General features: G+C 43.0%; 1 protein-coding gene across 1 annotated transcript in view; it reads left to right on the top strand.

Moving 5' to 3' along the window:
• The window catches only part of c23h10orf67 (chromosome 23 C10orf67 homolog), a 29,155-nt gene extending 16,813 nt beyond the window's left edge, over positions 1–12,342 (top strand). Inside the window, exons 9-15 of the mRNA XM_072669478.1 lie at positions 4,758–4,820; positions 9,234–9,326; positions 9,592–9,656; positions 9,793–9,858; positions 10,254–10,341; positions 12,086–12,169; positions 12,250–12,342. Of these exons, the coding sequence (XP_072525579.1) occupies positions 4,758–4,820; positions 9,234–9,326; positions 9,592–9,656; positions 9,793–9,858; positions 10,254–10,341; positions 12,086–12,169; positions 12,250–12,342 (552 nt within the window). The remainder of the gene's footprint in view (positions 1–4,757; positions 4,821–9,233; positions 9,327–9,591; positions 9,657–9,792; positions 9,859–10,253; positions 10,342–12,085; positions 12,170–12,249) is intronic.
• The last annotated feature ends 2,002 nt before the right edge of the window (positions 12,343–14,344 follow it).

A 14,344-nucleotide genomic window follows, 5' to 3' on the forward strand; every position in this document is an offset into this window, starting at 1 on the left:
GCATCCTTGCACTTTTTAGTGTTTCCCTGCTCCCAACTCACGCAATCCAACTAATCAGCTGATTAACAGCCCATAATTGAGTTAATATGGGTGTGTTAACAGGCAAATCACTAAAATCTGCAGTGCAGTGGGCCTCAAGATCCAGGCATGAGAAGCATTAGTCTAGACGACTGGGTCAGAACATCTCCAAAACATCAGACCCCACAAGTCTTGTGGGGTGTTCCTGGTATGCTGTGGTCAGTACCTTCCAAAAGTGCTCCAAGGTGCGTTGATGTTCATTGAGGTCCCACCAAGGATCTGCTACTGATAACTTTAGTCTTGGTGCCAGACACCACAGGTCACATTCAGAGGTCTTGTGAAGTCCATGCCTTAAAGTTTCAGAGCTGTTTTAGCAGCACAAGGGGGACGACACAATGTTAGGCATAGTTGTAATGTTATGGCTGATCTGTGTGGTTAAGCCAGTTGCGGTTGTTGTCCTATAATGGCTATATATGTCTTTTTTTAGATACCTGCTATTATTCAGTGTTCTTAAAGCGCTGACCCAATACACTCCAAAAAGCATGTCATGACATATTTAGCATGGTAACAATAACGTCATATGGCCCACCCCCTACGAGCCATTGCAGTTTAAGGGCTTAATTTCTGTTGTAAATGCATTTCAATGTATGTGCAGACTGTTGCTGCGGCACAAAGCAGCTCTTTGCTAAGTCATAAAAGAGCTGGGCGAAATTAACTTAAGCCCTAGTTACTGAGTGTAACGTTGTGTCGAAATGATGGGTGATTGCCAGGCATCATGTGCTGGCTAAGTGAATTTTCCTGCCTCACAATGAGCGAAATTAAAATATGAAGGCAGAAGGCCGAGTGAAAGAGTGCGCTGTTCTCTATGGAGCTTTTGAATTTCGGCCACACAGAAGCCAGGGGGTTAAAAGTCTCCCCCTGCCCAGGCAGGGGTTGCTGGGAGACAAGCAGCGAGGGCCCTCTCCAAGCTGGCAGAGTTTACCCAGCAATCAAACGCTCATATTAAACACGGCTCAGAGTCAAGAGCCGCACTCCACTCTGAGTGCAGAGAGCCATACGCTTCTCCTCACAGGGGATATGATCCATTCATAGCTACGTTTTAAAATCTGTATAAGGGCTGAACCATATTGTGACTATTCACAAATCAGCAGAAAGGGTGTAATTAGAGGGAAAATGAGGATAGCATACAACACACTACTATTGTCATTCATCTTGTTCAGGTATTAAGGGGGAATTCTGTTCCACGGGTTTCTGAAAAACGTCAGAATGATTCAGTGTTTGAGATGAACACATTCACACACAGTGGGGTTTGGTTTGAAACTGTGGCTCACTGTAGAGAAACTTACCGCCTCAGATTTTACAGTTCTTCACAGTGGTGGTGAATGGAACCAGGCGTCGCCATGACTACAACACAAAAACAGACCTTTTCTTTACCACTACTGCTTGTAGCCACCAATAGATTTCAATAAATACATGAAAGACCGACACACTGCTCTAGCACAAAACTAAGTTAGGACAGTGGCTGTGACTGAAATAGCTCCCTATTTATGCGTTATGGCACTGATGACTATGGCCAAATTTGAACGTCAGCTGAATATGGCGTTATGAATTTTCCATGTTGTCCCATGTAGTTCGTAGTTTGTGATGCGGAGGTGTCCAAATGCACTTGTGTTTCCAGCGCTGCTTAGTAAACTTAATACTCTCTTCTTATTCTAGAGCAATACTGTGGGAGTAGGAATTTATTTAGGGATGTAGTGTCTCAGGCATCCGGCAGCTTTTTCATAACCAGTATTTAGTGTAAAGGCTGTCTATGAGAGATTTTTAGAGGGATTTAATTCTTTGTTTGACGTTAAAACCAATCTGAATGACTTTATTTCTATCTTAACTGTTTAATTATGGAGATACTTTTTATAGATTGATGAAATTCCACTAAATTACACTAAATAAAGATCAAGAGAAGGGAATTTTTTTTGTATTGAGTATTGATGCTAAACAGTTTTATATTTCCCTTTATATAATATAGAAGTAAAGTCAGTGTATTTGTTTCTACTTTTTATTCAATTTTTTTATCATTTTGTTTAAAAATATTATTTTCCCTAATTAGCCTAATTAATCACTATGTATGCATTTCTCTTAGTTTGACGAGAAACAGAAAGCTACGTCAGACAGAGGTCAGTAATGTCCCTTTCTCTTCTGTTCCAGACCCCAGGAAGATCAGAACAGAACAGAGGTTAATGATAGGGGAGCAGGTGGTGTCCAAAAAATCCTCTCCACACAAACCCTGGACATAAAACCCCTAATAAAGACATCCTTAATGTCGTTTCAATCAGCAGTGAAAGGGATTATCCATATTTAGTGTAGAAGTTCAGAGCACCACCTATTCAGCCTGACCCACCTTTTGTTTGAATGGTCCTTTTGTGGCAGGCCTGACAAACTCAATGTGAAGGTCTACTGCTGAGGTTGTGCATAAAAATGTAAAAGGAAGAGGAAAAATGAAGTGTGTTTTTTTCTCTCCACATTATTTTTGGTGACTTTGATCAATGGAGCAGCAAATGTGTCGTGGCCAGAGAGCAGGGTGGTGGGGAGCAGTGGGGAGGGCGAAGAGCTTTTTTTTTTTTGCTCTGGGACCACTGAGGCTCAGCTGGGTGTTCACTTGGCTTCTGTGAAAAAGCCTCAGAATGAACTGGCCGTCCACTGATCTAAAGCACCACCAGCTGACCACTGAAAAGATCTGCTACTGTAGACAAGTGTGTGTGTGTGTATGCACGTGTGCAATTGTTTTCCTACATTTACAGGACAAAAATGAATACAGTAATAATCAGAGTGGGTTTTGTGTGAAACGCTCTACAGAATTGCTTACAATGGTGGTGAAACGAACCAGATGTCTGAAAAAACAGAGACAGACAAGGCCCAAAAAAAAGCTCCTGTAACTCTTAAAGAGTAAAACCATCTCTTTTTGGCTACTGAGGTTAAGGTTGGGTTTAAGCTTATTATATAATAACTTTTTACACCTTTATAATACATCATAATATATAGGTATATTTCATACTATTATTACATAAAGGTAATAATCTTTTGCCAGCTACTGCAGGTCCCTCAGATTTGAAAGGTGCCTTCTTCCCACTGCTGTTTTGAGAGCTCTCCACAGATGTTCTAGAAGATTTACATCTGGACTAATTGCTGGTCACTTCAGAAGTCTCCAGCACTTTGACTTAACCCATTTCTGAGTACTTTCTGAAGTATACTTTGGGACATTATCCTGCTGGAAGACCCCTGACCTCTGACAGAGACATGACTTTCTGAAACTGGGCTCTACATTGCACTCCAAAATTCTTTGGTAGTCTTCAGATTTCATGATGCCATGGACACAGTCAAAGCATCTAAGAGTCTGTGTTCTTTACTCTGAAGGCCTCATTTTCTGTAAATGGTACAAAGATGTGCTTTACCAAAAAAGCTCTGTTCTAATCTGTCCATAGGATGATTGTAGCTTCCTAAGACTCCAGTCTGTTGTTTTCTTTTTGTTTATCAAATACAACCAATTAACCCACTCGTGTGTAACTCCCCCCAGCAGTAGCAATGCTCCAGACACTAGGAGGGTAAGAATTTAACATGTCTCCTCCGTTAAATGCCTTTCAAACTACTGCCGAAGCGGCATTGTTTCAAGTTTTAGGTTTATTTGTCATTTGCACAACATGTCAGGACATTTATGCATTGAAATGCTTGTGATGAGGCTCAGGTTGATGCTCTACAGGAGGACATCAAGAATTTAAATTCTTATTTCTTATTAGGACATAAAGACCAGGCAGTCTTTATGTTCTGTGGAAAACACTGGGTCCCCAGCTCCACTACAGTGGCTAATAGATGCCTGTGCCAGCCCTCATTGCTTTTACAGTGATGAGAAGAGGGAATGGCATCTATCCACCGAGAGAGAGCACAACCAATTATGCTCTCTCTGACTCTGGCCACTGATGGCAAAGTGGCATGTCTCGGGATCTAAACTCATAACCCCCTGGCTGTGATGGCAGCATAATAGACTGCTGAGCCACTCATTGCCTATTCTGGTATTTTAATGATGGTGTTACCGTCACTACCCCAGCACCAGCAACCAGTACTGCACTGACTCTCAGCCTCACCCAACAGTGTTACCACAGTGTTATCATTGCTGTTGTGATGTTTGCACATTTCCACACTGTTGCAACCACTCCTTTAGCATCTGTTCCATGCAACCACTGGAATTGCCCAGCATCACTACCCTGACAGTAGCATCACTACAGCGCCATCTGCCGGCATCGCTGTTAGCGTTGCTGCTATTGTGACCGCCGGCCGCGCTGAGCATTGCTACTGCTGCTGTAGAATCACTACAGCGTCACCTAATAGAGGTCATTTTATGTCACAGAACCTTTTCTGTTGTTTCTTGTTTTGGCTATGACTGTATATATAGGGCTTTTTATATTCGCACAGTGTTTTGGCTGTAGTATGTTTTCAGCCTTTTGATTGCTGTAAGGATCAGTTGGGATCTTGTGCAGGTGTAGCCTGTCAGAAGGTGCCAATATGGGGTCACGCCCACTCTCTTCAAACATGTCACCCTGTCCACCCACAGAGGCCATGGGGGTCCTACAGTTCCACTGTGCATCATTCACAACACACCAGAGTATCCATGTCTAACTAAACTACAGTTTTACAAGAAGTGAAGAATGATATTAACTAGTGATTTCAATTCTTTGTCCTCTCATCTGCAGATGACCCAGCTTCAACAAGAAATGGAAAAAGAGATTGAGTCAATTGAAAAGTCCCGAAAAGAGGTGAGTGTGAGGTGAGCACCCATTACTGACACAGATGTGGAAATGCACACACTTACACAGCTTGTCTAATCCCTGTAAACCCTATGCTTCCAATAAAATCAGACTGTATGTAGCAAATAAACATGAAGATACTGCCATCATGGGCTAGAGGGGTATAAAGCCCCCAAGCATTGGGCTGTTGAGGGGTGGAACTGTGTTCTCTGAAATTATGGTGCTCCATCCAGAACTTTTTCCAGTAGTCATTAAACATCTTGACTAATGCTCTTGTCGTTGAATGCAATCAAATCCTCACAGCAGTGCTCCAATTTTTTTTTGAAAGCTTTCACTGGACAGTAGAGACAGGTACGTCCTCAAAAGCCGGATAAACTCATTTTTAGAACATATCATAAGCAATGAATGAGCAATGAATGTGTCCCAATACTTTTGTCCATGTTGTATATTATAATTGGTAAGAGGAAATTTGACAAAATCGTTGATGGACAGTTTTTATTGTCTCTATTCCACTGAGTCATGTTTGTACTGAATCAAATCAAATTGAATCAATTTCACTATTCATTGGCTTCATGAATTCACTGACTTAAAGAACCGTAGTCTAATCGAAGTGTTCTGGGGTCAAAGATTCACACCTCTACTGAGGTCTGTCTTGAGCTGCCGCATTTCAACTTGGCCTGGCCCAGGACGTTTGGCAGGTCCTGACCTCTCGGGCGAAGGACAGTCCAGTCATCAGCGCGGACATCAGAGTGCTAAAGCAAAGAGAGAGGATAAGGTGCACACGCCGTATTGATCCAAGCCGTGAGCCACCGAGTTAAAGTACAACTTTAACTCCGACATCCATCAACATCAGCTGGCCTTTCCTCTCCCGCTGTTTTACTAGCATATGTTGCATTTGATTTTGGTCATGCTGGTCAGCCTGCTTGTTCATGCTGGTCAACCTGCTTGTTTATGCTGGTCAACCTGCTTGTTCATGCTGGTCAACCAGTTTAGTCATGCTGGTCATGCTGCTCAACCAGCTTGGTCTTGCTGGTCATGATGGTCAACCAGCTTGGTCATGCTGATTTATCATTTTGGTCATGCGGGACATGCTGGTTAAACAGATTGGTAATGGTGGTCGACCAGCTTAGTAATGCTGGTCATGCTGGCCTTGCTGGTCGACAGCTTGTTCATGCTGCTCATGCTGTTTAAACAGTGTGGTCTTGCCGGTCATGCTGGTCGACCAGCTAAACCATCAAACTCATAAATATACCTTATGCTGGTCAAGAGCTAAGCTGGTCAGCCAGTGTAATCAGCTGGACCAGCTTGAGCACCATGGAATATTGGATGGAGCACAGTTCGGCTGCTCCACAGCTCAATGCTGGCGGGCTTAATACCCCTCTGGCCCACACCTAGCATCAGTGCATGGTGCCAATAGATTCATGTGTATCTGCTCCAGAGAGTCCTATTCTATTGGCAGTACTTCTCTAAAAAGAGTAGACGAGCATCTGTGCCAGCAATGGCTTCAACTGAATGCAACTGAAGCTGAATGCATTCATTAAAAGGGGTGTCCACAAACATTTGGACATATATTGTATTCATTGGGGCCTGTTACTGTGAAATCGTAGCTTTAAAAGTGAGACCTTTTAACGGGCATATGAAATATCATGAAGTATCATTTGACAGTGATACATTTCCATGCTGTTGTCCAAACTAGCAACCGTTGCTCTGAAAGTAGGTACTTGTGGGCGGAGCATGGATAAGGGCAGTCATTCGGTAAGCACTAGGAAAGTAATCGGTTAGTTTTATCATCAAGAGAGTGAAAAATTGAAGTTTAGACCCACATATTTAATTAATCACTTATTTGCCCCATTATTCTCAGACGATATCTCAGACAGGGAGCTGTCTCTGCTACCATTTCCCTTTCTTATCAAATAATGCTCCTGATAAAATACTGCGTTATCTATAAGGTTTGTTTAGCATACGCTATCAGAGGAGCCCAGACATTAAGCAGCCTCCCCCTTCTCTCCAAGTCTCTCTCTCTCTCTCACTCGCTCTCTCTCTCTCTCTTTCTCATTCATGCCTTGTGTCAGCACTGGGCAGTTAAAGGGCAGGCATTTGAGTGTGTGTGTGTGTGTGGGGGGGGGGTGATTGGTAAGATGTCTCTGTGTGTTTATAGTGACCACACAGAGTCGGCGTTAGCTGCGGCTCTCTCTCCGTGGTGCTGGGCGCGGCTGGAATGCGGCAGGCAGCTGACCCAACACACGCTGACACACTGGAGTGGGTGAGGGGCTCCGCTGAAAAGGGACCGGACAATAGGCCCCGTTTAAAGTCCACTTCATAAAGGAGCCTCCGCACTGTAGTGGCCGGCTATTATGGAAACGTGCGCAGACTCTTATCTGCTTTTTCCTGTCCTTCTTTCTTTTTTCTGTCTTTACCCAATCATGGTGCTCGGATCGAGTCTTTAACTGACATCGAATTTGACTTTAGCTGCAGCCTAGGGCTATGGCTTGTTAGTCGTTATGATGATATCAGCCTTTGCACTGTTTATACTGCAGTTATACCATTAAATAATTTGCATCAATTAAGATATCTAAACAGCAGTATTGACTGAGGTTGTTAAATTGCTTGTAGGTGTCTCTCCCTTTCCCCCTCTCTCTCTTTATTTTACCTGTACTTCTGATTAAGTCATCAAGACAAGCAGCTGCCTGCAATCACACGCCAAGAGTGTGTCCACTCTGCATTGATCAGTTTGGGATTGAAGAGGCTGACGGCATCACGGCTTCATTAGCGTCCGCGCTCAATGCCCAGTCCATCGGCCACCGCCTTGCTCTGTCCACTGTTTCATCACCACCCACAAACAAACATTGCCGCCTACTCCCTTCATCATACAATGGGCCTTTAAACACTCTTCCTTTCACTCTCTTTCTTCCTTCAGTCTTCAGTTTGCGAGAAACAAAACGAGACAAAACCTCCAAAAAAAAGCCCAGGCTGACACCCTTTCTGTGTCGGGTTAGACCAACAACACATTCCGCGCCCACTCGCGCTCCGAGGCGACCTGAAGTCCTAAGGCCTTTTGGGCCGGTGCGATGTCCGAGCTGACCCAAGGTGACCCGACCTTCACACCCATCCGAGCGTACGCACTCAATCAGGCGACATGACATGGCTCAAAGCTCGGGCAGGCCGAGATTGGACATGCCGCGCAAAGTGGACATCCGGCTTTAGAACTGCCCTTTGTTGCTGCCCAATGATATAATGACGCAGAGAATATGGGCCTTCACTGAAATCATGTTTGGAAACAGATCAAACGCTCGCGCCGGCTTCTACTTAACAATTACCCTTGCCACTAGTTAGGGCCGCTAGGTGCGGGTCCTCAGGAACGCACAAAAAGACAAAAACATTCCACTACTTCAAGTTGCACCCATTGCTGACACAGATGTGCAAATGCACACATACAGCTTGTAATGTCCCTTTAGAGAAGCATTGTCTATAGGACTCTCTGGAGCAGATAAACAACATATTAAACCTAGTGGCACCATGCCTAATGCCAGGCATGGGCCAGAGGGGTATTAAGCCCACCCAGCATTGAGCTGTGGAGCAGTGGAACTGTCTTCTTTCAAATGATGGTTGGTGCTCCATCCAAATTCTCACCCTTTTTGGTGAGTTGGGAATGAGGTGGGGTATGGATCATTCAACATCCTGACCTCACTAACACTCTTGTCACTGGATGCAATCAAATCCTCATAGCAGTGCTCCTCCAAAATCTAGTACGAAGCCATTTCCCCTGACAAAACAAAACACAAAACAAAAGCAGGATAAACTCTTTTTAATACCTTTGATTTTGGAATAAACAATGAATGAGCAGACGTCCCAATACTTTTGTCCCTATAAAGTATCATTTCAGTATGTAGCAACAGAGTGCCTAAAGTCTTGATGGCTTCCCAGTTACCAAAGCTCTAATCTCCACTAATCTCTCCTCCCTTACTGAAGGCTCTGAAGGTTAGCCTGCTTGGAAAAGGGTTCAGAGAGATCTCAATTGGCCTTGATCTTTCAGGGGTGGGTTAATGGCACATCCTCCCCGCATCACTCCTAGTATGTTGAATGTTGGTCAGCACAGGTGTCTGTTAGCCGTTGTATCGGAGCTGGGGAGCCACGCTTTCTTCTGAGTGTGCTGGAGGACTAGCAATGCTGCATTAGTGGCAGTTCGAGAAGTGGTGGCGGCTGGCTTTACATGTCTCAGAGGAGACATGTGCTAGCAGTGCTGGGGCATTGCTAGTGATAGGGGGAGTTTGCATAAATGGGAATTGGGTAATTGGCCTTCAGTTGAGGTACATTTGAGTGGGAACATGTAAAATTCTGGTTTCTTTAATGCTGCATCTACTTTATAACTCCTTGTTTGTTGAGTACTAGACCTTTCAAATGTATGCTTTTGGTGTTTCTTAGAAACTGATGTCTGAGAGGCTGGCAGACCAGGAGAGGCACCGTGAGAGAGAGCTGAATGCCCAAAAAGACCAGAGAGCAGCTGCCCCAGTGGAGGTATACATGCTGCAGGCGACACTTAATGCTAACGCCGCTAAATAATGATTAAAAGCCAGCTAACGACTTGCAGATGAGGCCGTGTTAGCTGGCCCTCATTAGCCTTCCTTCATGATTAGCATTTTCGAATGACATTCCCGTGAGCTACGGAGATGTCGGCCTGTCAGACGATTCAGGCAAAAATATCTGATATTAGGAGAAGCTTTAGGTTCTTAATGACTAGCAACTTTCATCAGATTGCTTTTGCTCCTTTTTTAATGGCAAGGCTCTAGCAGAAGAACTGGAGAGATTGAGGAACGAGGGGAAACTGCAGAAGCAGCACATTGACAGGTATACGCTGTTGGGTTTAACGGCCCAGATTTGCCAAGGATGCACATCTCATAACCGTAGATCTGTTGCACACTTCTGAACGTTACGTTAAGTTCAGTGAAATGATGACAGCACACTGCCTTTGTCTTTTTGCCAGGTTGCAAAAGCTAATAGCTATGACCAATCGGGCGTGGGAAAAGAAGTTTGAAATTCTCCAGCAGAGGTACTGCCTATATTTATGCAGCTATGTGTAAATCCTGGTGGATAATAGAATGCTCTCCAATAGAATGCTCTGTATGGAAAGGTCAATCACCAGGGTCTATTAGAATACAGAGCACATGTGTATATGTATTTTAAATGGCCCATTTTTCATGGAAACCAACTTTTCCTTGCATGTTTAAAGGGTTTCTCTGTCCGTACACTTTATACATAGGAAACTACACTGCAGAATCAGCCTGTTATAAATTCAGTGTGTTGTGTTGTCACAAAAAACAGTACATTTACATATATGTAGGAAATATATGACATACATAAGGATTTAAGTTATTAGAAGTGTTTCAGACTGGACTGCTTGTTGAGTGATAAAACAGTAACCCTAATAATACTGATGTTTTCTAGCTTTCATGCCATTAAGGATGAAATGTTCCTGAGGCAGAGCCTGCAGCGCCAGGCAGCTGTTCTGCACCAAGCCTCGGTCCGCTACACTGTGAGTTTCTTCTTTTGGGTAGAACCTCCTCACTACAATTCATTTGACCAGCGTTAACCACAAATTGAGGAATTGCATTTATACTTAACCTTAACAAATGGCTTTTCATTACAGGCTACTGATTTAACTCCACTGTGCCAAGGGCACTGTCATTATTACCGTTACCATCTGCACCTGTAGCTTGTTACATGCAAACTCACACACACAAATACACACACACATCAGAGGTTAACCCAGATCAGACTTTAACAGGTGCATGGCTATTAGGCCTCTCGATTGGGGCCTCAATTGCTGATGGCTGATGAATATGCATAGGTTTGTGCTTGGCTTGTTTTTGTGATGCCCTGCACTCCACACTGCACTGTGGGCTAGAAAAAAAGAGTAAATCTTTCATCACCTTATTCCCTCAGGGCACCAGCGCTGTGTGGAACCAGTAAACGAGCCGGCAGCATTGATTAAAGTAAAGGGCTGATGTGAAAACAGAGACCCATGTGTGATGTGGCATCTGCAATGCGCTCTAGGACTGTCTGCCTCTGTTTACACTTGAATCCAACTACCCTGACAAAATGTGGTCTAAATGTAATGGTCTTAAAATGTGGTCTTAATCTGATGATACTGTGGAAAAGATTTGGACTTAATCCAACTTCATCCAACTACCCCAACAAAATTCTGTCTGAATCTGACTACTTTGACAAAATTTTGTCTGATTTCAACTACACTTACAAAATTCTGCCTGAATCCGACTACCCCGTCGAAATTCTGTCTGAATCCAACTACCCCAACAAAATTCTGTCTGAATTTGACTACCCCGACAAATTTCTGCCTGAATCCGACTACCCCAACAAACTTCTGTCTAAATTCAACTACCCAGACAAACTTCTGTCTGAATTCAACTACACTTACAAAATTCAGTCTGAATCCAACTACCCCAAAAAAATTCTGTCTGAATCTGACTACTTTGACAAAATTCTGTCTGAATTCAACTACCCCAACAAACTTCTGTCTGAATTCAACTACCCAGACAAAATTCAGTCTGAATCCATCTACCCCGACAAAATTCTGCCTGAATCTGACTACTTTGATGAAATTTTGTCTGATTTCAACTACATTTACAAAATTCTGTCTGAATCCGACTATACTTAAAAATTCTGTCTGACAAAATTCTGCCTGAATCTGACTTCCCCGTCAAAATTCTGTCTGAATTTGAATACCCCGTCAAAATTCTGCCTGAATCCGACTACCCCGTCGAAATTCTGTCTGAATCCAACTACCCCAACAAAATTCAGTCTGAATCCGACTACCCCGACAAATTTCTGCCTGAATCCGACTACCCAGACAAATTTCTGCCTGAATCTGACTACCCCAACAAATTTCTGCCTGAATCCGACTACCCCGACAAATTTCTGCCTGAATCTGACTACCCCAACAAAATTCTGTCTGAATCCGACTACCCTGACAAATTTCTGCCTGAATCCAACTACCCCGACAAATTTCTGCCTGAATCTGACTACCCCAACAAAATTTTGCCTGAATCTGACTACCCCAACAAATTCTGCCTGAATCTGACTACCCCAACAAATTCTGCCTGAATCTGACTACCCCAACAAAATTCTGCCTGAATCTGACTACCCCAACAAAATTCTGCCTGAATCTGACTACCCCAACAAATTCTGTCTGAATCTGACTACACTTGAAATGACCAATGTGTGTCTGTCTTAATAAGCTTCTCAGCTTTGTCTCACAGATGGACGCTCTTGTCTCACACCAAGGCCAGAGTCCAGAAGAAGCTACCTTTAAAAAGGCCCATTTCCCCACTAAGACTCCTCTGGTGAGAGCCTGCTGACACATTACTAATTCAACCCTGTACGTCCAGCCAGGAGTGTGTCTAATATGTCTGCCTTTCTACAGCCCTCTATAGGCGAAGCAAAGCCAATAAGGCGGAAGACAGTGGACATCCATGTGCCAAGTGGACAGACAGACACTTTCTCCACCACAGGCTAGTATCAGCTCCACTGTTCATATATATTCACCTAGAGGAGGGGATGGAGGAGATTTCCCCTTAAGGTTACCCCTTTTGAAATTATTTTACACTAAATATTAAGAAGAAGAAAAACAGCAGACCTTATTTTCCATGGTTGAATCCAACTACCCTGACAAAATTCGGTCTGAAATTCTAGTACACTTACAAAATTCTGCCTGAATCCAACTACCCCAACAAAATTCTGTCTAATTTTGACTACCCAGACAAAATTCTGTCTGATTTCAACTACCCAGTCAAAATTCTGTCTGAATCTGACTACCAGAACAAAATTCTGTCTGAATCCAACTACCCCAACAAAATTCTGTCTAATTTTGACTACCCCAAAATTCTGCCCGAATCCGACTACCCCGATGAAATTCTGTCTGAATCCGAATACCCCGACAAAATTCTGTCTGATTTCAACTACCCTGTCCAAATTCTGTCTGAATCTGACTACTTTGACAAAATTCAATCTGAATCCGACTACTACGATGAAATTCTCTCTGAATCCAACTACCCAGATGAAATTCAGTCTGAATCTGACTACCCCGTCAAAATTCTGTCTGAATCCCACAACCACACCAAAATTCGTCTTAATCCGACTACCACAACAAAATTCTGTCTGAACCTGACTACTTTGACGACATTCTGTCTGAATCAGATTACTCAGACGAAATTCTGTCTTAATCCGACTACCACAACAAAATTCTGTCTGAATCTGACAACACTCACAAAACCTACAAACAGCTGTGTCTGGTGATGTGTTTGAAATACTCTCTCCAGGGCTTGAGTTACTAACACTGACATTAGCTCTTTATCTGTTAGCTACTGAACATTAGGGGTCTGGAATAAGGGGGGAATATTGGCCTGCTTCAGCTCCCTTTAATCTGCCTTTTGCTTGTTATTGACTTTTTGATAATTGGGATCTGGGCTAATGAGCTTAGCAGACAGGACTGGGTGCGATAACTGGGCAGCTTAATTCCTTCTGTCAATACAGAAGCTCTCAGGCGGGAATAGCTGATGCACAGAAGCTAACAAATTAATCTGCTAGATTACACCGCTGTCCTGTCCACAGATTCGGGCTGGCCAATAATCAGACACAATAGACGAGTGTCCTTCTCCATGCGCCTACGCACTTGACTCCGTAAGCTATCTCTTAAGGTTTGTTTTCTAGGTAAAGGGCAGTTAAGTGTGTAGAGGTCATGCACTTTCGTGTGGAAGCCCGGTCAGGGGAGAAAAAAAAATGCCTTCTCTTTTTTTCTGGCAGTAGTTGAACTTAGTATCTGATCACACTTTTTATGAACTTTCAGAGTATCATGACATATTGACTTATTTACATGGGGTTAAGTTTAAGTCTCTTAAAATGAATTATTTTTTATAAAACTATAACTGAAATTCTGTTTAGAAATAATAACTTATTTTCTTAAAAGTAGCTCACAATATTGAATGGATAAAAAAATACAAAATATAAAAAATATATCTTGAAATCTTGAAATAATGGCTAATTTATTCATTTTTAACCTTTGACTTATTATTTTCAGCATAATTTTCCCAAAATAATCTCTAAATAATTACTCTCTAGAAAAGTTATGAAGAGAGAGCTATTCCCAGCCTCAGGGACCCAGCTTTCCAAAAAAGAGCAAGCATTGGTGCCTTCTGCTTTATCGAGCAGGTTCACTAATCTCGAGTTAGTACATCTTGACTTTGACTCTAAGTCCATGACTTTGCAGATCCCTGTTTGTGTGTTCGAGAGACTGGACTTTTGATTTTAAGGTGGCGGATTCCTCCTCTATGTTGGAAATGTAGGTTTCTGGCTCGACTCAATGAGCAAACACAATCACTGAGTTCTTCCCTCACTCCTTTGATAGCAGTCAGTACTCCATTAAATTTACTGGACACGTCCTCTTTAACGCCTCTAATGGCTTCATGAACCAGTTTGAGGTTTCTCCAGTACTCTCATCTCTCTTCCGTAAGCAAGTTAGC

Source organism: Salminus brasiliensis, chromosome 23 (genome assembly GCF_030463535.1).
Source record: "Salminus brasiliensis chromosome 23, fSalBra1.hap2, whole genome shotgun sequence".
In the NCBI taxonomy this organism is placed as follows: domain Eukaryota; kingdom Metazoa; phylum Chordata; class Actinopteri; order Characiformes; family Bryconidae; genus Salminus; species Salminus brasiliensis.